At 45.3% G+C, this 25055-nt stretch overlaps 1 protein-coding gene across 3 annotated transcripts in view; it reads left to right on the top strand.

Annotated features, from left to right (window-relative positions):
- Window positions 1-25055, top strand: part of LOC115138454 (RAC-alpha serine/threonine-protein kinase-like) — a 45205-nt gene that overhangs the window by 12885 nt on the left and 7265 nt on the right. Inside the window, exons 2-9 of one of the 3 annotated variants that reach the window (XM_029675313.2) lie at window positions 922-1089; window positions 21110-21238; window positions 22477-22588; window positions 22703-22829; window positions 23740-23871; window positions 23998-24063; window positions 24497-24565; window positions 24717-24842. In XM_029675313.2, the coding sequence (XP_029531173.1) occupies window positions 1044-1089; window positions 21110-21238; window positions 22477-22588; window positions 22703-22829; window positions 23740-23871; window positions 23998-24063; window positions 24497-24565; window positions 24717-24842 (807 nt within the window). In that variant the 5' untranslated portion in view covers window positions 922-1043. Of the gene's footprint in view, window positions 1-921; window positions 1090-10492; window positions 11426-18097; window positions 21239-22476; window positions 22589-22702; window positions 22830-23739; window positions 23872-23997; window positions 24064-24496; window positions 24566-24716; window positions 24843-25055 lie in introns of those variants that run through there. The other 2 variants (XM_029675314.2, XM_029675312.2) reach the window with 2 other exon arrangements.

Raw genomic sequence — 25055 nt, 5'->3', positions numbered from 1 at the left:
GAAACTCTGTCGTGCTGCCCCTGAACAAGGCAATTAACCCACCGTTCCTAGGCCGTCATTGAAAATAAGAATGTGTTCTTAACTGACTTGCCTAGTTAAATAAAGGTAGAAAAAAAAGTCGGTGCCCAAAAATACCGATTTCCAATTGTTATGAAAACTTGAAATCGGCCCTAATTAATCAGCCATTCCGATTAATCGGTTGACCTCTAATTCCAACACTGTGTTTCCAATGAATATTGCTTCTCTCATAAAGATTTATAAACAATTCAATGGATGTGAAAGGGACCTATCAGGCTGGCTTATTGTGGGATGTGCAGTATTAGGCCCAGGGCTCCTTCAGATGGGACTAACTCCCAGCCTGTCAATATCCACTCTGCTTCCTGTTGTTGTCACCAAGTGATGAGGTCACGTTAGCTGGCCTCTTTTTTTGATGGGCTGATGGCGCTCTGGAGGATAAGTAGATTTCAGTGGATGGTATGAGAGTCATCTGTGGCTCCCTCAACGGCGCTGGCTATCTTGTAAAAGGCATGGGAATTGATTGTGCTCTGAATCCACATAAAGCTCAAGGATGTCTTTCTATTCCATTTCATGGGATGGAAAGGTTGTCTTGACGGTGGAACAGGTTTCCCCCCTGAAATGGCAGCGAAACTGATGGCCCATGGAAGGGGATTTCTGCAGGCCCTTCCACTGGTCACAGGACTTTGTCATTCGTTTAGAAGTGGTTTCCCCTGTGGTGGAGTCGGAGGTTCTGACTAGATCCTCGTGTTGGAGTGATGCTGAACTGGAGTAGTACCCACCACAAGTATTTTCCACAGTCTGAACAGACCAACTTGTTTTCACTGAGTTGCACGGATGTTCACTGGGGGGTTAACATTATTGTCCATTTGAGGCTAAGCTTTACTCTTCCTTTGACACTAATAGGTAACTGGTGAAAAGACGGCCCTAGACTCCAGGCTCCTGCCCTGGCCTGAGCGCAGAACATTTGGGGACAGAGCTGTGTCTCTCCCTATCACAACCCTGGACACACCAACCTGTACACCAACATGACCGATGTGGCGATAGTGAAGGAGGGATGGCTGCACAAAAGAGGTGAGTGGGTTTGGACCATTTCCCTGCATCAACAGATGCTTTACTCTTTATTTAGATACACACAGCCGCTCAAAGTCAGCAGGTGTGTGTGTGTGTACACACACTCCTCAAAGCTGGAGCTATAGCTCCCCCCACACAGGGTAAAAAGGAATCTTCCTGCACAGAGTGGGATCAGGGACACAGGCTCAGGAGACAGACAGGGGAACATGTCACTAGGGGCCAGATTCAGACTCAGCAAATGTATGCCTTTCCTACGCACGCCTTTCTTATGCACTTCTCTGGAGTCGGTATTCAGACTTACCTTATGCAGGTGTGTAAAGGGCTTTGCCGGTGTGGTTCCCTTGCGCTTGCTGAATACATTTAATTCAACTGCTGAAAACCCTCCCACTTGCTGGCCAACAGATTTATTTTCGTGGAGTTTTCATTCAATAGGGTCCTCAGTACATTTATCTAATGTCATCCCATTACGTTTAGTGTACCTCCTATTTTAATTAGAATTTTCTCGACAGACTATATTGAGAGAACTGTTGAGAATATTAGGGGTCAATTAAATAAAGCCATGTAAATACACATGTTCTTCTTTTTAGCACTGCTTGTTAGATCTAAAAATACTCTAATCTTGTATATTATTTAGGGTTAGGAAAGTATTTATTTATTTATTTATTTATTTGGAGAGCCTTTATGCACAAAATATATTAGAATCAAAAATACAGTTTGATTCATCCTGAAAGTTGCCATATTCAATTGTTCAATCCATGTAATATTGGAAGGTGAGAAAAGTGTACAATAGGGGTTATAGTGGTCTTTTAATCTACCCTCATAATTCTCACTTATCATGGAACTGGGACAACGGTCCAGTTGTCGTGAACTGTGCTCCAGGTTTAAACTCTGCCATGTATGGTCTGGCTTTCATAGTGCATGGAGAATAGTGTTATTTCTAGTGGGGGAAATAAAGTAGATGTGGTTCCACTTGGAACCGACAGGTTGTTTCACCTTATTCATGATGTCATTGCACGTGAAGGTGGTAGAGTTACGAGGGAATTAAGTCAAGGTCAGAATACGCCGTATCTGTAGACACACCTCTGCCACATCTTCATTTCTTTGATCTCCACCCCAAACGAACAGGGGGTGAATAGCGTGCTATTCGGAAGCTTAAATTCAAAGTCAGAATACGCATAGAGATAAAAGTACATCAAAAGGCAATTCATGTCCATTTACATACGCTTAACTCGGGTCGGAATTCCCCCCTAGGAGAGGAGAGTCCCAGAGGCTGTAAGCCAGGGAACAGCATGCTACGCAGTATGCTCTCCCTAAGGCCTCAGCAGGAACACAACAGGGCCCTGTGTCGTAACATAGTCAGCCGAGGCAAGCTTCGCAGGCTGACCCAGGCCCATGCACACTGATGCAACCACTGACGATGCTTCCCTGGGGTGGAGAGAGCAACACTAGGTACTACTGACTTGTCGTTTCAGTACTACTGCCTTCTCGTTTACATAAAACACCAAGGTAATCAATATCTGACACCCTTGGATTCTTGGGACATGGCCAGAGGTTGAGGAACACAGATCAGTATGATGCCTTCAGATGTAAGAGATGTTGTCTGGATGACCAGAGGCAATATATGAAAAACCAAACGAGACAAATAACAAGGAAAGATTAAACACCATTTGCCTTGTTGGAAGTATATGGACCAAAGTTCATCATTTAGAAGAGTTCTGATTTAATAACAAATGTTAGCTAAAGAGGATCTTTCTAAGGGTGTCTAGTTCTTCTGACGGGGTCAATTTCTTTTTACATCGTGCATGTGATTTGAACATCTTTACCTCACTGACACACTTGGTAAGTTGGCATACAGTATGTCTATTTCCGCTATTCCTTGCCAGAGTGATAAGGAAGCGGGGAGGTTTCTGAAAGATTGCCAGCGTAAAATGTCAAATAGTGACAGGTGAGGGGAAAAACAAACTCCTTGAGCTAAAGTCACATCTTAACCTTGAATTATTGAAGAACAAAGAAAATATACAAATAAACAAACCTTCAGGAATAGGGAGTTGGCATGCTGTCATACCCTAGCAGCTGTGCCCGGTGAAATGTCACCCAGAGCAACTCTGTTTTGATTGGAGGGCGTCTGCCTGCTTGCTGCCCGTTACTTGACAGAACGGATTTTAATGTCACGTCACTGTCACCCCGTCTCTGCCCCAGTGCCACAGCACAGAAGTTGAGTATGCAGTAACAAGCTTCTGCTGGCCATCAACATTAGCCAGCCGCCCTTATTCTGTGAACCTTTTAGTTTGATCTGACTCTAACCCTACCACTACCATGTCTTATGTTAGCACTCTTTAATATTGTGGACTGCAGTCACAGGACAATGCAGGACTGATGTCTACAACTCATTACAGTATATGTTTGATGGCACGTGATTGAGCCAGGCTTCTGCAGCATTCTGAAGGGACTTCTAGGTAGGTGGCAGTGCTGTTGACTGTGGCTTGCCCAGTGTCCCATAAATGCCCCTTTAATGACGTGCTATCGCGACTGCGTTCTATGCTCCAGACACGCCACGGAGTGGAGCAGCTCAGGTCTAGCCTGGCTGGGAACTGAGAACATCCATACCACCCTTAACCCTCCTAACCCTGATTCCTGTTTGATTCATCATTTGGGCATGTGACTGTAAGCCAGTTTTGTAGTTCCCTTTTGCTGCCAGACAATGGCAGAGTAAAGAAAGTAAACTCCAGCCAGTCTAAGCCACAGAACAGCCAGTGTGTTCTGTTCTGTATCTTTGTTCCAGTTAGGCCCAGCTCAGTCGGGTGATGCCCAACATCAGACCACACCTTCCCACTCCATCAGCCTTCCCACTACATCATTGACATATGTCATTATTTTGCATTTTTAGTCGGACAATCATTTCAGTTGTCATTCATCTGACAATTGATGACTCCCATTGAAAAACCACTGGCTCCATCCAGGATTTTGGGACACAATCTCAATGTGGCCATAACCTAATCTGTTAATCAGGGGTCCCCAACTAGCGGCCCTTGAGTCAAATTTGGCCCGCGAGTGGTTTTATTTAGCAAAAAATATATATATTTTTGTTGGTGAATTTTCATTGTTGGACATAAGACTGTAAAAATACCAGGAAACCAGCTCCAAGTGATTTTTAATTTTGGAAATCTATTCCCAAATATTTCCACACATAATAGAGATGTATGTGATCTTGTACAAATGGTTAATTAGATTTTTATAGTGCTGTTCTACCAACTGAGGTACTCAACACGCTTTACAAAGTGGTGGGAAACTCCCCTCATCCACCAGCAATGTGTAGCACCCACCTCAGTGATGCACGGTGACCATTTTTGTGCCAGAACGCTCACCACATATCAGGTGGAGAGGTGAGGAGTGATATATGCCAAGTAGGAATGAAGGGGGATGATTATCTAGCCATGTTGGGGGAATTTAGCTACTCCTACAATAATTGCAATGAGATTTTGAATGACCACAGAGGGTCAGGACAACAGTTTTAACGTCCCATCCGGAAGACTGCACCCTACTCAGGGCAATGTCCCCAAATGTAATTAAGGTTTGAAATTATTTTGTAAAAATATTTGTTTTACGTTCCAGACCCCCGACCATCCGCCCAAGAAGAAAAATGGCCCACGGCTGAATCTAGTTGATGATCCCTGCTGTAAATGTTTTGGATCTCCTTGACACCAACCACACAGTTTACATTATACCTCTAGTGGTGGCTACATTCAAGGGCTCTTCTAAAGCCTATTTGTCTAAAGTTTCCATCAAAGGTGGAGTGCACCATCTAACATCAGAGGCAGATTGTAGGTTCTCTAGATTCCATGTGAGCGCCGTGGCCAATAACTCAGTGAAGTGTAACAGTACTGTGCTCGTTATCCCTCTCTCTCTTCCAGGCAGCCCTTGTTCATTGGACTCATTTGCTCTCTGACAAGTATAAAGAGCTGACCCCCTCGTTAGGCTAACGAAGGCCACAACAACTGTTGAATTTGGGTAGCACGCTCAGCTGGCTTAGAGGCGAGAGCAGAGGGAGGGAGCGAGGAAGCAGAGAGGAGAAGAAAGAGAGCTCCAGCACACAGGTTTTTATGATGTTCCCAGAACATCATCACTGTGTGCAGTCCGTTACTCACTTACCCAGCCTGCCTCAGAAGCGGGGTGTTCGGTTTATTCTCTGTGTCACACTGACTGGGTTGATGCTTATTGGATGTGATCCCATGGAGTAAATCATGACTGGACACCTGCGAGTCACAACACCATTATCCCAGAAACCCTAGACCCACTCCAATTTGCATACTGCATCAACAGATCCACAGATGACGCAATTTTCTATTGCACTCTACACTGCCCTTTCGCACCTGGACAAAAGGAACACCTATGTGAGAATGCTATTCTTTGACGACAGTTCAGCTTTCAACACCATAGTGCCCTCAAAGGTCATCACTAAACAATGGACCCTGGGACTAAACACCTCCTTCTGCATCTGGAGCCTGGACTTCCTGACGGACCACTCCAAGGTGGTAAGGGATAGGTAACAGCACATCTGCCACGCTGATCCTCAACACGGGGGCCCCTCAGGGGTGCATGCTCAGTCCCTTCCTGTACTCACTGTTCACTCATGACTGCACGGCCAAGCACGACTCCAACACCATCCTTAAGTTTGCTGATGACACGAGTGGTAAGCCTGATCACTGACAACGATGAGACAGCCTATGAGGAGGTCAGAGACCTGACCGTGTGGTGCAAGGACAGCAACCTCTCCCTCAATGTGATCAAGACAAAGGAGATGATTGTGGACTACAGGAAAAGGAGGACCGCGCAAGCCCCCATTCTAATAGATGGGGCTGTATTGGAGCAGGTTGAAAGCTTCAAGTTCCTTGGTGTCCACATCGCCAACAAACTATCATGGTCTAAACACACCAAGACAGTCGTGAAGAGGGCACGACAAAACATATTTCCAACTGCAATATTGAGAACATCCTGACTGGTTGCATCACTGCCTAGTATGGCAACTGCTCTGCCTCCGACCGCAAGGCATTACAGAGAGTAGTTTGTATGGCCCAGTACATCACCGGGGCCAAGCTTCCTGCCATCCAGGACCTCTATACCAGGCGGTGGCAGAGGAAGGCCCTAAAAATGGTCAAAGACTCCAGCCACCCTAGTCATAGACTGTTCCCTCTGCTACCGCACGGCAAGCGGTACTGTAGTACCAAGTCTAGGTCCAAGAAGCTTCTAAACAGCTTCTACCCCCAAGCCATAAGACTCCCGAATAGCTAATCAAAGGGCTACCCAGACTATTTGCATTGCCCCCCCCGCTACTACGCTGCTGCTACTCTCTGTTTATTATCTATGCATAGTTGCTTTAATAGCTCTACCTTCATGTACATATTACCTCAACACCGGTGGCCCCGCACATTGACTCTGTATCGGTACCCACTGTATATAGCCTCCACATTGACTCTGTACCGGAACCCCCTGTATAAAGCCCCGTTATTGTTATTTACTGCTGCTCTTCAATTAGTTGTTATTCATATCTCTTTCTTTAAAAAAAATCTATGTTTTTAGATATTTTCTTAACTGCATTGTTGGGTAAGGGCTTGTATGTAAGTAAGCAGTTCACTGTAAGGTCTACACCCCAGCTAGCACAGTGGATCTAGGCCGATTCCGGCTGAGGGTAGGGGCAGTCGGCTGTAGGTCAGACTCGGCCGACGTCATGTAGCCAGAGTCTGGGCCGCCTTCGGCACTATTACTTATGGCTATGATTCTGGGACTGAGATCTGGCCCAAATGTATTATTTTGGTCTCGGGCCGATTGGGGCTACTCTCTGGCAGATGATTACACTGGCTGCTTTATGTCATTAACTTTTCATAATTTCATTTAAAAAAAATCCTCATTGTTTCTGTGATCAGAAAATACAATTTAACATTTTAAAGAAATTCTTTAATAGTCCTGTGTAGTATTTTGATATGAATGAAAAACTTTATGGATGGAGCCTGCCGAGTGGCGCAGCGGTCTAAGACAATGCATCGCAGTGCAAACTGCGTTTCTACAGATGCTGGTTTGAGACCTGTGCTGTCTGCGCCCGGGAGACCAATGAGGCAACGCGCTATTGCCCAGCGTCATCCGAGTTAGTGGAGGGTTTGGCTGGCCGGGATGTCCTTGTCCAATCGCGCTGTAGCGATTCCTGTAGTGGGCTAGGCGCATGCACACTGACACGGTCACCGTGGTGTTTTCTCTGACAGAAAATGTTTTTTTGTGGATGGGTATAATTTGTATGTGTAATATTTAAAATGACTAAATGTATTTAAATTTGCATTGGGCCACTTCTGGGGGGATTCTGGTAAGATGCCGACAAATTCTGCAGATTTTCGGTAGACGGAAACGGCCGCTTCTGGGCTGATTCCTCATCGCTAGCTGGGACAAGTTGTATTCGAAGCATGTGACAAATAAAATTTTATATGATCTAGCCAGCTTTCTAGCATAGTAGCTAATAGCTAGCTAACACCACAGATGAAGGTGTTAGTTAACGTAATCTTTGCTAACAGGTATCTGCTTATCTAGCTTGCATATTGCATGCATGTCCGGGCATGTCAACACAAGCCTTATTATTAATGACTTAACTAATCTAATATTTGAAACAGAAGTTTGATTTTGGTCACTGTCAGTTCATCCATTTCTCAATACTGTACATTCATGTTGAAGTGAGCTAGCTTGCTGCCTGCTGCTACTGCTGATTTTTTTTCTTCTCCCCAGCTAGACATTCCTCGGCATTGAGCAGTGTTTGTGGCTCGGGCGGTGAGAGGTAGCTGGCATAGCAGCAGCTTTGCTATGTAAAGGGACTACCTGCTAAGACGATAGAGAAGGGCTGATAGCCGATAGACTAGAAGAGGCCGATATCGGCCCGATACATCGGTTCAGGCATATTATCGGTCGTTTTGTTATGTGGGTATGTATGTACAGTCGTGGTCAAATGTTTTGAATGACGCAAACATTAGTTTCCACAAAGTCTGCTGCCTCAGTTTGTATGAAGGCAATTTGCATATACTCCAGAATGTTATGAAGAGTAACCAGATGAATTGCAATTAATTGCAAAGTCCCTCTTTGCCATGCAAATAAACTGAATCCCCCAAAAACATTTTCCACTGCATTTCAGCCTTGCCACAAAAGGACCAGCTGACATGTCAGGGATTCTCTCGTTAACACAGGTGTGAGGTTTGACGAGGACAAGGCTGGAGATCACTCTGTCATGCAGATTGAGATCGATTAACAGACTGGAAGCTTCAAAAGGAGGGTGGTGCTTGGAATCATTGTTCTTCCTCTGTCAGCCATGGTTACCTTCAAGGAAACACGTGCCGTCATCATTGCTTTGGACAAAAAGGGCTTCACAGGCAAGAATATTGCTGCCAGTAAGATTGCACCTAAATCAACCATTTATCGGATCATCAAGAACTTCAAGGAGAGCGGTTCAATTGTTGTGAAGGGCTTCAGGGCGCCCAAGAAAGGGCGCCAGGACCGTCCTCCTAAAGTTGATTCACCTGCGGGATCGGGGCACCATCAGTACAGAGCTTGCTTAGGAATGGCAGCAGGCAGGCAGGTGTGAGTGCATCTGCACGCACAGTGAGGCGAAGACTTTTGGAAGATGGCCTGGTGTCAAGAAGGGCAGCAAAGAAGCCACTTCTCTCCAGGAAAAACATCAGGGACAGACTGATATTCTGTAAAGGTACAGGGATTAGACTGCTGAGGACTGGGGTAAAGTCATTTTCTCTGAATCCTCTTTCCGATTGTTTTGGGCATCTGGAGAAAAGCTTGTTCTGAGAAGACAAGGTGAGCACTACCATCAGTCCTGTGTCATGCCAACAGTAAAGCATCCTGTGACCATTCATGTGGGGTTGCTTCTCAGCCAAGGGAGTGGGCTCACTCACAATTTTGCCTAAGAACACAACCATGAATAAAGAATGGTACCAACACATCCTTCGAGAGAAACTTTTCCCAACCATCCAGGAACAGTTTGGTGACGAACAATGTATTTTCCAACATGATGGAGCACCTTGCCATAAGGAAAAGGTGATAACTAAGTGGCCTGGGGAACAAAACGTCAATATTTTGGGTCCATGGCCAGTAAACTCCCCAGACCTTAATCCCATTGAGAACTTGTGGTCAATCCTCAAAAGGTGGGTGGACAAACAAAACCCCACAAATTCTAACAAACTCCAAGCATTGATTATGCAAGAATGGGCTGCCATCAGTCAATATGTGGCCCAGAAGTTAATTGACATTATGCCAGGGCAGATTGCAGATGTCTTGAAAAAGAAGGGTCAACACTGCAAGTATTGGCTCTTTGCATCAACATCATGTAATTAAGAGCCTTTGACACTTATGAAATGCTTGTAATTATACTTCAGTATTCCATATTAATATCTGACCAATATCTAAAGACAATGAAGCAGCAAACTTTGTGAAAAGTAATATTTGTGTCATTCTCAACTTTTGGCCACGACTTTATGTAAGCATGCATGCACGTTTTTGAGTACCTAATATGGTTGCTTCTCATACAACCACACACCATTTAGAAACTTGTTTTTACACATCTTTCAAGATCTATTTTCTCAGTATCAAAGCAGTAAAAGGGAACTGGGTGTGTTCTGTTTTTGCTTTTCAAAGGAACCGACCCAACTGATTAACTCTGTCTCATGACACTGCAATGCTGATCACCCCAGGACTTTGTCTGGCTGCCAGCTTTACCGACAGGCTCGCCTCGCCTCCTTCACACACACCCTTCATTAGGTTACAGCCTGCCATAGGCCACACACTGGTCCTGCTCATACACACACACCACCTCACTATAGCAGCAGGGGCTGCCCCAGGGCCATTATGCCCTGTCCACACTCACGCCACCCAGCTAGCTAAAACTGTACCAGTAACCAAACTTTAAACGCCAGAAGCAGAGTCAGGGGCAGCAGCAGAGGGTCGCTCCCCAGGAGGGGAGTGCTCTGCCTGGTGTCTGGGTGTCAGCAGGGCCCCCTGCTCTGGTAATGGGAAGCAGCCTCCTGCTAAATGTGGTGGAGATAAGTACATTGTCTGGGTACAGCTGTCGACAGGCAGGCTGGATGGTAGGGGAACAGGAGGCCAGGGAGAGCCACCTCCGTCACTTGTCTCCGCTCGCAGTGAGCCCGCTGTGTGCTTACTTTTCTGTGCAACATCCTCCTGCTCCACAACTGTGGCTCCTGGCTGTGCTCCCCCTACCCCTCTCTCTCGCTGTATTTGTCACTTACTTTCTTTATTCAATTCTCTCTGTCCCCCTTTTCTCTCCTTACCCCATATCCTGCTTCCTACTCCCACTCTTCCTCCTCCCTCTTTCTTAATCCTCTCATTTCTTCTCTGCCTCTGCCAGTCGCCCCCCCCCTCCCTCCCCTTTGCCAGGATAATGACCCTGCTGACAACACAGAGCCGAGGCGGAAGCTGCTTCTGACTGGTGTGGCGCTCCCAGTCTGACATCAATCACATCACTGGCTCTCCCCGGCAGCTGGGACAGCGAGAGAGGTGGAGTGTGGACAGGCAGGGCTGCTCAGCTGTCCATAGAGCCTGACTCTGACTGTATGTTCAGGCTGCTGTCACGTTCATCAGACCATCATCATGATACACACCCAGATTACACGTAGTGCCTCATCTGGCTCAGGGACAACTTGTCATTATGGATCACAGACAGATATACCCTAACAAGTGTATTTGAATTGGCCTTACCTCTCCTTAAGGTAGAAATGTAATGTCCCCCTTTTATTATACATGATTGTATCATTTAAGAGTGATGGACTGTTCCCTGGTCATTTAAAGTTAATTGGCACTCATTTGAACTGAATAATGTGTGTTTATTTGTTTGTCATGCAGTAACCCAGTTAACTAATCCATGGTCGGCTTGTTTACCAAAAGGAGTGGCCAAATTTCACACACAGAAAAGCAGGGTGTACTTCCCACAGTGTGTCTATGGTAATAAGCAGGTGTCATTTGCTGGGGAGAAGAAGTGAGGGCTTTCTTACGAGCGTGAGAAAGAGGGGCAGACTCCGCACCCCCTCCCTGTGTCCCCCCCTTTTTCCTGTAGCAGCAGCAGCCGCAGCAGCAGAGCGGGAGGGGGAGATGAAGAGAGGGCTGCAGTGGAGGCTGAGGCGGCCCTTCCCTGCGACCTGTTGAGGCTGCTGCCAAAGCCCCGGCAGTGCAGTCCCATCCAGCTGCATGTGAGAAAGAGATGGGCCAACAAAAGAAGAGGGGGACAGCAGGAAGAAAAGAAAGAATGAAGGAGCCCAAACTCCTGGGCGGTTTAGCCTGGCATGTGAGCGGGCCTGTTGTGAGCCTTGTCTGCCTTATATGGTCATGGGGAGAGGGGCTGCCCAGAGGCCCTGAGTCCTGGGGCTGGCTGGGATGAGGATGGGAGCCGTATTGGGGTGGTGGTACAGAGTGGTGACCCTTCCATCAGGGAGCCCCTTCTCCTCTGGAGCGGCACAGAGGCTCATTGAGATGCAGGGCGCAGGGCTGTAGGCTGCAGCTGCAGTCTACAGGCAGGGCCCAGCAGAAAAGGGCTGAAGGGATGGAGGGGGTGACTGAGGAATAACCAACAAAAGAGACACACACACCCCTCTCCCCCTGCTTTGGCGTTTGAATTCCTTAATCCGCAACCCTTCTCCTCCCGATGTGCTTTACAACTGCGGTTCCCAACCTTTTCCATTCCGGGGACAACCAAATCACTGTCAAAAGCTTTTCAGGACCACCATTCGCGGAGATGCAGATTTTTGTTTTTTACCTTTATCTTGGCTGTCAAATTGTCCATTTTAGCAGTGACTAACAAATTAAAGGTTTATCATTATTAACAATTGGCATTGTGGAAAGTAATGTAAAATGTATTAAATACCATTTAATACTCCCAACTGTGACTAATTTTGGAAGATTTTTATTTTATATATATATTTTTTCTATAAATGATATATATTTTTTAATTAAGTCTATAGATATAGTGTGTGGACCACCTGCAGACCACAGGTTGAAAACCACAGCTCTACACATACACTCACACAGTTACCACTGACTCCCTTCTTCTCTTCTCATCCCCAAACTATGAATGGACGGCCAGGCAGGGACAAAACCACCACAGCAGCCCCCTCAGGAAGTCCAACCACTGGGTGTGGGCACTGTGCTGAGAGGGGCTTGTTTTGTCTGACCTCTTCTCCCCTTTCTTAACATTTATTTTCCACTCTCATTCCTCCCTCTCTCTTTCTCTCTCTCTCTGTGTCTGTGTCTCTCTGTCTGTGTCTGTACTCTATGTGCCTGTGATGCCAGACAGATCACAGGGGTTGGCCTCTCCTTTGCAGTGTGATGAATGTTGCATGATGTGTTTATTAAAGAGCTAGCTGTGGCAGCCGGGACCTCACATTCCTGCCGTTGTCACGTAGAGACAGAGCGAACATGACGCTTCTCAGACTCGCAAGCTAACCTCTGACACTCTATACAGCATGCTCTCCCTTTTACATTTTTCCCTTAATCTTCTTTTCAATGACACACTGACTGCCTGGGCCTCTTAAGCTAAGCTGACTTGCGAATGTCCTCTGTGTCAAATGGTAGTATTAATGTACACTGAGCAAAAATATAAACGCAATATGCAACAAGTTCAAAGATTTGACTGAGTTACAGTTCATATAAAGAAATCAGTTAATTGAAATAAAAATCATTAGACCGTATTCTATTTATTTCACATGACTGGGAATACAGATATACATCCATTGGTCCCAGATACCTTGATAAAAAAGGTAGGGGCGTGGATCAGAAAACCAGTTAGTATCTAGTGTGATCACCATTTGCCTCATGCTGTGCGACGCATCTCTTTCGCATAGAGTTGATCAGGCTGTTGAATGTAGCCTGTGGAATGTTGTCCCACTCCTGTGCGAAGTTGCTGAATATGGTCAGGAACTGGAACACGTTGTCTTACACGTCGATCCAGAGCATCCCAAACATGCTCAATGGATGACATGTCTGGTGGTTATGCAGGCCATGGAAGAACTGGGACATTTTCAGCTTCCAGGAATTGTGTACAGATCCTTGCGACATGGGCCCGTGCATTATCATGTTGAAACATGAGGTAATGGTGGTGGATGAATGGCACGACAATGGGCCTCAGGATCTTGTCACGGTATCTCTGTGCATTCAAATTGCCATCGATAAAATGCAATGGAACATGATACCAACACTTTACATGTTGCATTTATATTTTTGTTCATTGTAGATCCAAATCGGTCACCCGCTCTTTCTTTTACAATGTACTGACATTGAAAACCGTATCTAGGTACAATCTGGATTTGAATCTGAATTATTTTTGTCAGAATAGACTGTTCACCTTGGTAAGTTAAGTAGAAGGTTTTTGATTAATGTGTCTGTTTTTTAAAGCTCTTTTAAAATAGTGTCATCTCACAACCAATCAGACACATTCAGGAATGGCACCAGTTCTGAAGAAAACTACACAACACGGTAACATATGGGCAGTTCCATGGGAACAGAATTATGCGGAGACTCCAATTTTCAATTTAAAAAGTATGCCAAACAAAACCATTGATTACAAAGTTAAACAAACCATACAACTATATGCGCAAGGACTACTTTTTAACAATTTCCACAGAAAAAATTGCAAAAACACATTTTACTCAGTTCAGATATAAAGTTTGGTAACCGAATTATGGTAAAATCTTTTTTTTTTATGTGACCGAATTAAGATTCAAAGATTCACACCTTCACTTTGAAAAATGTATTTTGGTTATTGAACTACAATAAGTAAAGCGTATTTACACCCAGTAACAGAATGATGGTAACAGAATGACCTCTTTGGCCTCTGATCTGTACTATAGAGAAATGCATAATTATGAATGTCATGTATCCTGAATAGGTACACAAAGGTAGAAATATGCAATATCCTCCTTTATATTTTAATGAGTTCTATCTACAAACAAGACCAATTTTGGTTGGTCTGGACCGGACCACATCTGTACCAATCATAGATATCTGTTTCACAGGTTTGGGTGTCATAGTAAAGTACAATACAGTAGTGTTCAGTAGAGTATAATTCAGTACAAAAAAAGTACTGCATGGTGCATTTGGAAAGTATTCAGACCCCCTGACTTACACATTTTGTCAAGTTACTGCCTTATTCTAAAATGGATTTAAAAAAATGTTTTATCAATCTACACACGATACCATATAACGACCAAAGCAACAAAACCCCCCCGGAAATTTCACATTTTATATTAGTATTCAGACCCTTTAATCAGTACTTTGTTGAAGCACCTAGCGATTACAGCCTTGAGTCTTCTTGGGTATGACGCTCCAAGCTTGGCACACCTCCAATTCTTCTCTACAGTTCCTCGCAAGCGCTGTCAGGTTGGATGGGGAGCATCGCTGCACAGCTATTTTCAGGTCTCTCCAGAGATGTTAGATCGGGTTCAAGTCCGGACTCTGGCTGGACCACTCAAGTACATTGAGCTAACTAGCTAGCCATTTCACATTGGTTACACCAGCCATTAGGCTGATAGGCTTGAAGTCATAAACAGCGCTGTGCTTGCGAAGAGCTGCTGGCAAAACGCACGAATGTCAGACTGCTCTATCAAATCAGACTTAATTATAACATAATAACACACAGAACTACGAGCCTTTGGTCATTAATATGATCAAATCCGGAAACTATAATTTAGAAAACAAAACGTTTATTATTTCAGTGAAATACGGAACCGTTCGGTATTTTATCTAATGGGTGGCATCCCTAAGTCTAAATATTCTTGTTACATTGCACAACCTTCCATGTATGTCATAATTGCGGGGCGACAGGGTAGCCTAGTTAGAGCGTTGGACTAGTAACCAGAAGGTTGCAAGTTCAAACCCCCGAGCTGACAAGGTACAAATCTGTCGTTCTGCCCCTGAACTGTTCCTAGGCCGTCATTGAAAATAAGAATTTGTTCTTAACTGACTTGCCTAGTTAAATAAAGATAAAATTTAAAAAATACGTAAAATTCTGGCAAATTATTTCGCAATGAGCCAGGCAGCCCAAACTGTTGCATATACCCTGACTCTACGTGCAGTGAACGCAAGAGAAATGACACAATTTCACCTGGTTAATATTGCCTGCTAAACTAGATTAGTAGTTATAACTAGTGATTATGATTGATTGTTTTTTATAAGATAAGTTTAATGCCAGCTAGCAATTTACCTTGGCTTCTACTGCATTCGCGTAACAGGCAGCCTACTTGTGGAGTACAATGGTTAGAGCGTTGGACTAGTTAACTGTGCGGTTGCAAGATTGGAACCCCTGAGCTGACAAGGTGAAAATCTGTCGTTCTGCCCCTGAACAAGGCAGTTAACCCACAGTTCCTAGGCCGTCATTGAAAATAAGAATGTGTTCTTAACCGACTTGCCTAGTTAAATAAAAGGTATACATTTTTTTTAATATATATATATAATCGGAATCGGCACACAAAAAAACTTGAAAACGGCCCTAATTAATCGGCCATTCCGATTTGATCGGTCGACCTCTAGTGTGGATGTATTGATATGTTGATGTAGTTCTGTCCTTGAGCTGTTCTTATTTATTAATGTTCTGTATTATATCATGTTTTGTGTGGACCCCAGGGAGAGTAGCTGCTGCTTTCACAACAGCTAATGGGGATCCTAATAAAATACCAAAAGTGCAGTTAAAAATGTAAAATCAAAAAATATTTGAATGATATTTCCACGCTATGTGGTTGAAATGCGACTGACATTTTGAAAATGATGATATTCCCCTTTTCGTGTTCAGGTGGGATGGAACTTTTGGCCCACATAATGACCTCACAATGATCTGATTTATAATATACCAATGAAAGTTCATCTGGATAAGTGCGTGGGCTCTAGAGAGCATCCAGGCTGTGTATGTAAATATCTTCAAATTTGTTTCCTAATGCCCAAATGATTAGACTGAGCATTTAAATGGCTTAAGGAGACTCAGGGAAATAACTCACAAATATATTTAGCATGTATGTTCATTAAATGAACACACACACACACAGAGTTATTTATTAGACATACAGTGATCATTTGCAAAGACTGCACGGGGGGCTTTACAAATGTGCTTTTTTTTTGGTAACAGAATGACAACACTAGGCAATATTTATTTTAACTTACAGAAGGCAAAAAACTTCTGTAAGTGAAATGTTGATATTAGTTGTCAGGGGTCTTCACCTCAACATTATTGTATTTCTAATACCTTCTTTAGACTTTTTCTGCTAGATGTTTTCTAAAACCCCTTTTTCCATCTTTTTTTTTTTTCAATTTAAAGTTTTATTAAGTTCTTGTTTTTCAATCAACCAACAAAACACATTCCACATTCACAGATGTGACAGGCTTTAAAAAAATAAAAAGTCAAAAAATAATAATACATTTGAAAAAATTAAAATACAATTAAAATGAATGATAAAGTCAAATAAAAGCATTTATTTTTCTTAATCTATATATTTTCCTTGGTACCTGTATATACGTATATACATATATACATACACACACACATACGTACTCAAAAACTAAATTAAAATAAAAACACACACACAACAAACAAAAAAAACATAACACTTGCAGCAGCACTATCTTTTTCCATCTGTTTAACCAGAAATCAAAAGCTTTTTGCTTATTACAACTTTTGGTGGTGGAAAAATGTAAAAACGCATTCATTTCTCATACTCTTAGCTTTCATATGACACCAAATGTGGTGCTCCTATGCGCTTCACATGTTGGTGCTCATGGGGCTTTACATGGAACTGCCCATATACAGTATTTGGACAATTGGCCGTCTATGCAGCTGTAAGTCATTGAGTGTGTGTGTGGAGGGCGTGGCACTGGAACATTGTGGCTGTCCACACAAAAGCCATGTAGCAGTTGGCAAATAAAGATGAATTCTCTTGTGTTTGGCAGATTCTCACTGTTCATTATTTTCCACTTTGCCAAGCGTGCATCCCAGACCTCAGCAGCTGTTTGTCATGTAAAGACACTCTATCAGCCCCCGACAGCTCCTCGCATGCCCCCCCCCACACACACACACACAAAAACATGCGCGTATAGACTTCACTCACGCTCTCAGACACGTGTGTAGTGAACATATGTAGTAATCTCTCTCGCTACCTTCTGGTTCTCTCCTCCCTTATCTCATTCATTTACAGTTTGTACTCTCGTCTACATCCTTTGCTCCTATAACTTTATCTGACGTCTCTGGAACAAATGTAGAGCAGGCTCCAACAGTGGAAATGGATCCTGTTTGTGGTTGTGGTTGTTGTTGTGCATATGTTTCCGGGATGAGTCTGTAGTCAAAGTTACCCATCTCAAAGATTGTTCAGTTCTTGATCTTATCTGCTATGTTGTCAGGGTGTCTGTCCAGTTGTTTCCTGTTTTCTACAATCAAAACGTTCTAGTGAGATGAAATAGGCTAGTTTACTGCAGCTGAAAGACTTTGAAGATAGAGTTGATAGCAGGGGACTCCTTTTATCCCAGAGTCCCTTTTCTTAGTCAGCATTTTGTCTCCTCTCTTACTCTCTATCCTGCAACATGTCCAATTTGTCAAAATATAGTGTGTCAAGCACACATACTTAGTGAGTAATTTCATTTGTCTATGAATGAGTCTTGGCATCCCCTCTCACTGTGCAAAGACATCAAATCAACATCTAGTCCACATTGGTTCAACGTAATTTCATTGCCAACCAGTGGGCTGCTGCTGTTGTCTGCACATCCATAGCCTCATATCCCATAAGCCTGCAGTCCCAGGTTGTGGGGATAGCACTGTAGGATGTCATCAACATAACATTAGCACAGTGAAGTACAGTATAGTAGTGGGCTGCGTTTTTAGTCTTAGAAAAAGGTCATTGTAAAAAGTAGAAGTGACAATGGAAAGGGGAAGTGCATGTAAATAGAAAACACAGCAGAGTCATGGCTGTTTTCTACGGTGGGGGGGGGGCAGACTGCAGGTAACAGAAATGGGCACACAGACCGACGGATGTGGGCATTTCTACCGTCACATGACTCCACAGGCCCCAGTCAGGATGTGGACACTAAAGACTGGTCAGGATGTCCTCGCTCCAGCCAGACCAGAGGCCATCTTCTCATTTTATAACCTGTCTCATAGGAGACACTGGCAGTATGCATGTTATCGAAGGGCTTTTAAACATTCACAGCCATTGTTTTCACCACTGTTTTATTTGGAAGAGCATAAGAAGCACACAAACAATTTTGTTCTGCCAATTGCACCAATGTCAGTCCTGCTGTGGTCCGAGCCTGCTGTGGAGTCTCAGGGTGGGGTTAGGTGGAGAGGTGTCACATTCCACCATGATGACCTCGTTCAGTTCACTGAACTCCCTACTCTCTGGTCTTTTCATGCTAGTGTCTCCTGAGATGCCATTTGTATTACAGTGAAGGATGACCATGAAACGTCTGTCACCTTGGCTTTGTTGTTTATGTAGTGACACTGTGACAGGGTACAGTGTGTATTCATCATCACCTTGTCTTTGTTGTTATGTAGTGACACTGTGACAGGGTACAGTGTGTATTCATCGTCACCTCGTTGAGAGCCATGTGACAGAGCCAAGCTTTGCGTGGAGGAATGTCTCTGTGGTTTCCAGACACAAGGCATGGTGGACACCAACTCGTGCCAGCCTGGGTGGGCATCGTGCGTCAGAGGAGCTGGCAGGCCAAATCGGGGCCCCATGCAGGCCCTCTGTGCGTGGGGAGGGCAAAAATAGCTGTTGTCAGATATACTGTACATTCAAACATAGACATATACATTGTAGAGTGTACTTTCGTGCACATAAACAAACATCTGTCTCTTCTTCTCTGTGTTGGGACCATGGTCTAGATGCCAGTTTGTGGCCTCTACACAATTAAGGTAATCACTTAGCCAGTTAGCGTCATTGTTGAAAACACCAAACAGTAGACTTAGCCTACTTCCTGAATCTCTCTCCTTGTTCTTCCCGAAAGAGTTGAGCGGAGCCCTGCCAGTGTGTTAGGCGAACCCTTCCTGTGTCACTGTGCTGGGGTGATGCAGGCTTGGAGGTAGGGGCTCATTATGCTGCCTCTGCATTGTGCACATACTGTCCCCAGCCTGCCCTGCCAGGGGCTCTGAGCCTGGCCTGGGGTGGGCTTGGGGATATGGGTCAACCAAGACCTCACCACAGACTGACAAACCAGCTGGGGCAGAAGTGAGGCCTTAGTTTAAGGCTGGGCTGAGACCAGGTCTGAGAGGGTGTTTTTCTGGACACAATGTCCCTCAGGTTTGTCATGAGTCTGGAAAGGGGTCTTGGATGTGTGGGTCCAGGTGTTGGAAACTGTTGGCTTCTCACCCATGATCCTGCTCCTTATAGGAGTATCTCTGTTTCTCCTCACCAATGCCCACCACTGTGCTGATGTAACGAGGAATTCAGTCAGTCGTGTGAAGCTGCCATTGACCCATAGTTGTAAATCACATTGACGATGTGGATTCTCTGGGGACCGGTGTGTGTGGATTAGTGTTGTGAATGTTGATTCATGAGCCATGTAGTGTAAAATAGACAAATGACTCATCACTGTAATTGCAGCATATTGGACAGGCATGGGGAAATCCACAGAGCTTTTACTCTATATCACACAGTGTGTTTTTCAACGAGGATGTAGTGAGCTCAGCTCTGTATGCAAGCAGTAAGCATTGCAATCTGAAGGCAGACAAAGTCTAACTAATTTCTAAATGAGCTGCGTTTGGTGTAAAAACACTTAGCCAGCAGGTTGGAGATGGAAAAATCTCCTCCCCTTTCCATGATGAAAAATGGCAACAGACGACATCTGCTGCAGATTGAAATTTAAAGTATACAGTGCTCTGAGGCAGATGTTTTCTCTAGTGCTGTGAATTGTGCCGCCACCTCGCAGGTTGCAGTAAAGCAGGTGTTTTACACTCTGTGTGTGTGTTACTGCTGTAATGGTTGGTGTTTGAGTGAATCTGCGCCATCCCCTCATGTCTCATTCTGCTAGTCGGACAGTTTAACCATCACTTTGAGGTGAGACTTTTGAGAATATGGCGTACTATCCACTTAGTGATGTGGATAGACATGGCCTCTTCTCACTAAGAGGAGTTTATATGAGTTGTGATGAGTGGACTAGAGGTCATTTAGGTACTGTGTTAGAGGGATTTCCGGTCTGTGCCTCGTCACAGACAGGTCTGGGATCAGTTTCCTCAGACTGGAGCCTGTGGCCTAACTGTGCCAGGCAAGGCTCGCGGAGAAGAGGAGCATGACGCCGGCATTGACTGATCTCCACTTCCCCCAGACTTCTGTATCAGAGGAAATGGGGCAATTAAGGACAGCTTGCTCAGGCACTGCATGGGGTTAATACCCGGCTCCCATAATTAAAAATAAATTACACTTTTCCTATATAAATATTCAAGCCCCTCTCCGATGTGAGCCACTGCCTTTTTTATGGTGCGTAAGCGCTTTTTTTTCTCCGGTTTTGGGAACATCTGGCACAGCGTTTCCTGAACCATCCACAGAATAAATTGAGTTTTGTTGCCTTTGAGAGATTAGTCTGTGGGTGTGTTGTATTGAAGTGGATGGGGAAGGGATGGATCCCTTTGGGAGCTCTGTATGGGACACAAGAGGCAGAGGCAAGGGTCCTGACTCTGGCTAAAACAGCCATTTGTCCTGGCTTTGTCCTACTATAGCGGAAAATGGGTGAAAAGATGGTAATTTTAGTGAACGGCATGGTAATTAGATCACAGGAAATGGGTCACACCACTGAAATAAGGGTGGCGCCTTGAAAAGAATAACTTTGTGCATCATAAATCAAACCACACAGCTAAATTGTCATAGACCAATCAACATGAAGAATATAGCTGTCGTCATGGCGTCAGCTAATGGGATCCTAAAAAAATGGAATCTTGTGAAACCAGCACATTGTATTATAGACACCAATTATCCGCATCCATTTTGTCCATCTCTCTTTGCAGGAGAGTACATTAAGACCTGGAGGCCCAGGTATTTTCTACTCAAGACTGATGGTACATTCATAGGCTACAAGGAACGACCACAACATGTTGAGGCACTTGAGACCCCTTTAAATAACTTCTCAGTAGCACGTGAGTATCTACACTTTCAAGACTACTATCTACATTACCTCACCCATTTTAAGGTCATATAGCGCTTTACACTGAGAATTCAAAACATTAAGAACACCTGTTCTTTCCATGATGTACGGTAGACTACTGACCAGGTGAAAGATATGATTTCTTATTGATGTCACTTGTTAAATCCACTTCAATCATTGTAGATGAGGAGACAGGTTAAAGAAGGATTTTTAAGCCTTGAGACAATTGAGACATGGATTGTGTATGTGTGCCATTCATTCATGTTCCTAATGTTTGGTGTACTCCGTGTATATTGCTTAATCACCCATAGAAAAATGTTATATTCTGTTCAGTAGCTCCTATGCCAATGTCTTACCTTTAATTGGTACAATTGAAAGAAACAGCCTGGTGTATTCTCCCTGGCTATGTGTGAATTCCAGTCTTGTCTAAGAGACTGCTCTGCTGTGACTCTGTAGAGCAGAGCAACCCTAGATGGCAGAAAGTTAGTGGGACAGGCTCTGCAGATGATTGAACAGAGTAATTAGACATCATACTGTTTGTTAAACAAAACGTTTCCTCCTGACACTCTTGAGTTATAGTAGTTATTAACCGGCTGATTTCAATTATTTATCTGTGCGCTGCTCTGTAGCACTGTCTCAATCAGCAGTACGGGGAGGGAGAGTCACTGAGCAGACCTGCAGTAGACCCACAGAGGGGCCGTGTGGTGCTGCTGATGGGGGGTGGTGGGTCTGGGCTACACAGCCACACTGACAGGGCCCTGCTGGAGCTCAGTGGTGGCCCAGCCTCATATCCTCCATCTAACAGACATCCTGACAAACTCCTCCATGTCTCCTTTTGGCACACGCAGTATGTTGACTATGTGAAAGAGCTGCACTGGGAAACTGGCTGCTCTCTTAGAATTCTAACTTTGATTCAAGCAAATTATTTTGAAGTGAATGTTGTCTGTGACCCATATTATATCTTTGACATTTTCTGGAATTGATTGAAACGTCTGCTTATTTCACATTATCCATGTCACAGTCCCATGTAATGACCAAATCTTGAGGTTAAAATATTCAGTATGAAGAGATCTGTGATCAGGGCTTCCCCCTTCACCCATAGTGCACCTGTTCAGTTCCCTGTGTATGGTGGCAGTCCCTGCAGTGTCTGTTAGGGTGGTGATAAAGATAAATGGCTGTAACTGCGGGTCTCTCTCTCCTCCTGCGCCGTCTCACCCTGGATGTGGCCAGAGTGCCAGCTGATGAAGACGGAGAGGCCCAAGCCCAACACATTCATCATCCGCTGCCTGCAGTGGACCACTGTTATCGAGCGCACCTTCCACGTGGAGACCCCCGAGGAGAGGCAAGCTTACATGATTGGGCTGCATTACCTCATGTTAAATGAGGTGTTGTAATTTCCCTTCCACTCTCTTTCCCTCTTTTCCTCTCTAACTCGTCGCCTTTCTCATTCTCTCAGGGAAGAATGGACGAAGGCCATTGAGGCCGTAGCAGACAGTCTACAGAAAGAGGAGGAGGAGATGATGGACTCCTCCCCAGACCCAATGGACATGGAAATGTACCTGACCAAACCCAGACTCAAAGTGGTGCGTCCCTGCCCTCCTCACGGCCCTTCCTGCCTCAGCCAGCTCCTCACGGCCCTTCCTGCCTCACCCAGCTCCTCACGGCCCTTCCTGCCTCACCCAGCTCCTCACGGCCCTTCCTGCCTCACCCAGCTCCTCACGGCCCTTCCTGCCTCACCCAGCTCCTCACGGCCCTTCCTGCCTCACCCAGCTCCTCACGGCCCTTCCTGCCTCACCCAGCTCCTCACGGCCCTTCCTGCCTCACCCAGCTCCTCACGGCCCTTCCTGCCTCACCCAGCTCCTCACGGCCCTTCCTGCCTCACCCAGCTCCTCACGGCCCTTCCTGCCTCACCCAGCTCCTCACGGCCCTTCCTGCCTCACCCCGCTCCTCACGGCCCTTCCTGCCTCACCCCGCTCCTCACGGCCCTTCCTGCCTCACCCCGCTCCTCACGGCCCTTCCTGCCTCACCCCGCTCCTCACGGCCCTTCCTGCCTCACCCCGCTCCTCACGGCCCTTCCTGCCTCACCCCGCTCCTCACGGCCCTTCCTGCCTCACCCCGCTCCTCACGGCCCTTCCTGCCTCACCCCAACTCACACGGCTCCCTGACACTTTCCTGACATCAGCCCTGGGAGGCTTAGCACCACATAGCGTGTCCACTCTGTTTCATCACCACACATGTGCTGTTAACTCATGAAACCAAGGTCTAAGGGCACCGGATTGGATGTCCCCCCCACACAACCGTTTTCAACATTCTCACCAGCCCTGGGGGTCAGAGGTTAAATTAGCCACTGCAGCATATAGTCCCACCTTTAGAAGAGTGGATGATCTAGCACCTGTAATGCTTCCGTGTTGTCAGTGGGATTATATGTTTTGACTAGTTTGTTATAGCTGCTGTTTTGTAATCCGGTGGCTCTTTTTCTCCCCTCGCTCATAGACTATGCACGACTTTGAATACCTCAAACTCCTAGGAAAAGGCACTTTTGGCAAAGTGATCCTGGTGAAGGAGAAGGCCACAGGACGCTACTATGCCATGAAAATCCTGAAGAAGGAAGTAATCGTAGCGAAAGTGAGTACAGGCCACTGACCGTTACAGGAAGCATGAGTGCGAGAGAGAGAGCATGGGGGCGATCATGGATACCTAAACGGCATCCATTGTGGGAGTTGCACAAACACTCTTTGTGATCTCTTTCAGGATGAAGTGGCACACACACTCACAGAAAACCGAGTGCTCCAGAATTCCAAGCATCCGTTCTTGACGGTGAGAGACCCCACCATCCATTCCATACACTTAACCCAAACTCTCCTCTGGCCACAAAGACTCTGAGGAGCCACTCCACTTCAGCCTGGGAGCTTCCATGCAGGGGGAGATGCTGAATCTGTGCTGGGAGAGTTTGAGCATTTGTTTACAAACACAGCAATAGCCTTGGCCTCTATTGAGGACACCAGACCTTTCATTGTCAGTTAACCACCTTTCTCAAAGTCTGTGATGGCTCACAATGCCAAACTCTTCCATGTTAAGTGGTAACACATGCAGCTTGTGTTCATCCCACTGTGGTGAATGGGCAGTTGGCACACAACAGTAATATCCCAAAGGCAGATATCACATCAACAAAGACTTGGGTTTCTTTTGGAGAACTTGCAAGCTTCTTTTTTCATTGATTGCAGTTAAAGTTATTAGTGTATATCTCCAGGGCCTGAAATACTCCTTCCAGACTCATGACCGGTTGTGTTTCGTCATGGAGTATGCGAACGGCGGAGAGGTGAGCTTTTTAAACTGTCAATAACACCTGACACACAAGATCCAATTTAGCTAGTAGTAGCCAATAACGCCTCCCACCCCTCCTTCTGTGTACCCTCACCCTGTTCCCTCTGTCTCCTCTCCCTCCTTCCCTCGCTTCCTCCCTCATCTAGCTGTTCTTCCACCTGTCCCGGGACCGGGTGTTTTCTGAGGAGCGGGCTCGGTTCTATGGGGCGGAGATAGTGTCAGCACTGGACTACCTGCATGCTGAGAGGAACGTGGTCTACAGAGACCTGAAGGTAAGGTGTTGGAACACAGTCAGTCCCCGACCGGGATATAAATAGTGTCCGCCAGGGGTGCATCGATCTGCCTCCCCCTGATTCAGGCCTCACTGCATCTGGAAACTTAGGCCCAGACCTCCTCTTATGGCAGGAGGAGTAGAATAACCCACATATCCGACTGGACAGCTGTTCCACTCGTTTATTTTAATTTTATTTTCACCATTAATGTAA

The sequence above is a fragment of the Oncorhynchus nerka genome, linkage group LG12 (genome assembly GCF_034236695.1).
Source record: "Oncorhynchus nerka isolate Pitt River linkage group LG12, Oner_Uvic_2.0, whole genome shotgun sequence".
NCBI classification, from domain to species: Eukaryota; Metazoa; Chordata; class Actinopteri; order Salmoniformes; family Salmonidae; genus Oncorhynchus; species Oncorhynchus nerka.
The sequence above is the reverse complement of the archived record's forward strand: the minus strand, read 5'-3'. Positions and strand labels throughout refer to the sequence as shown.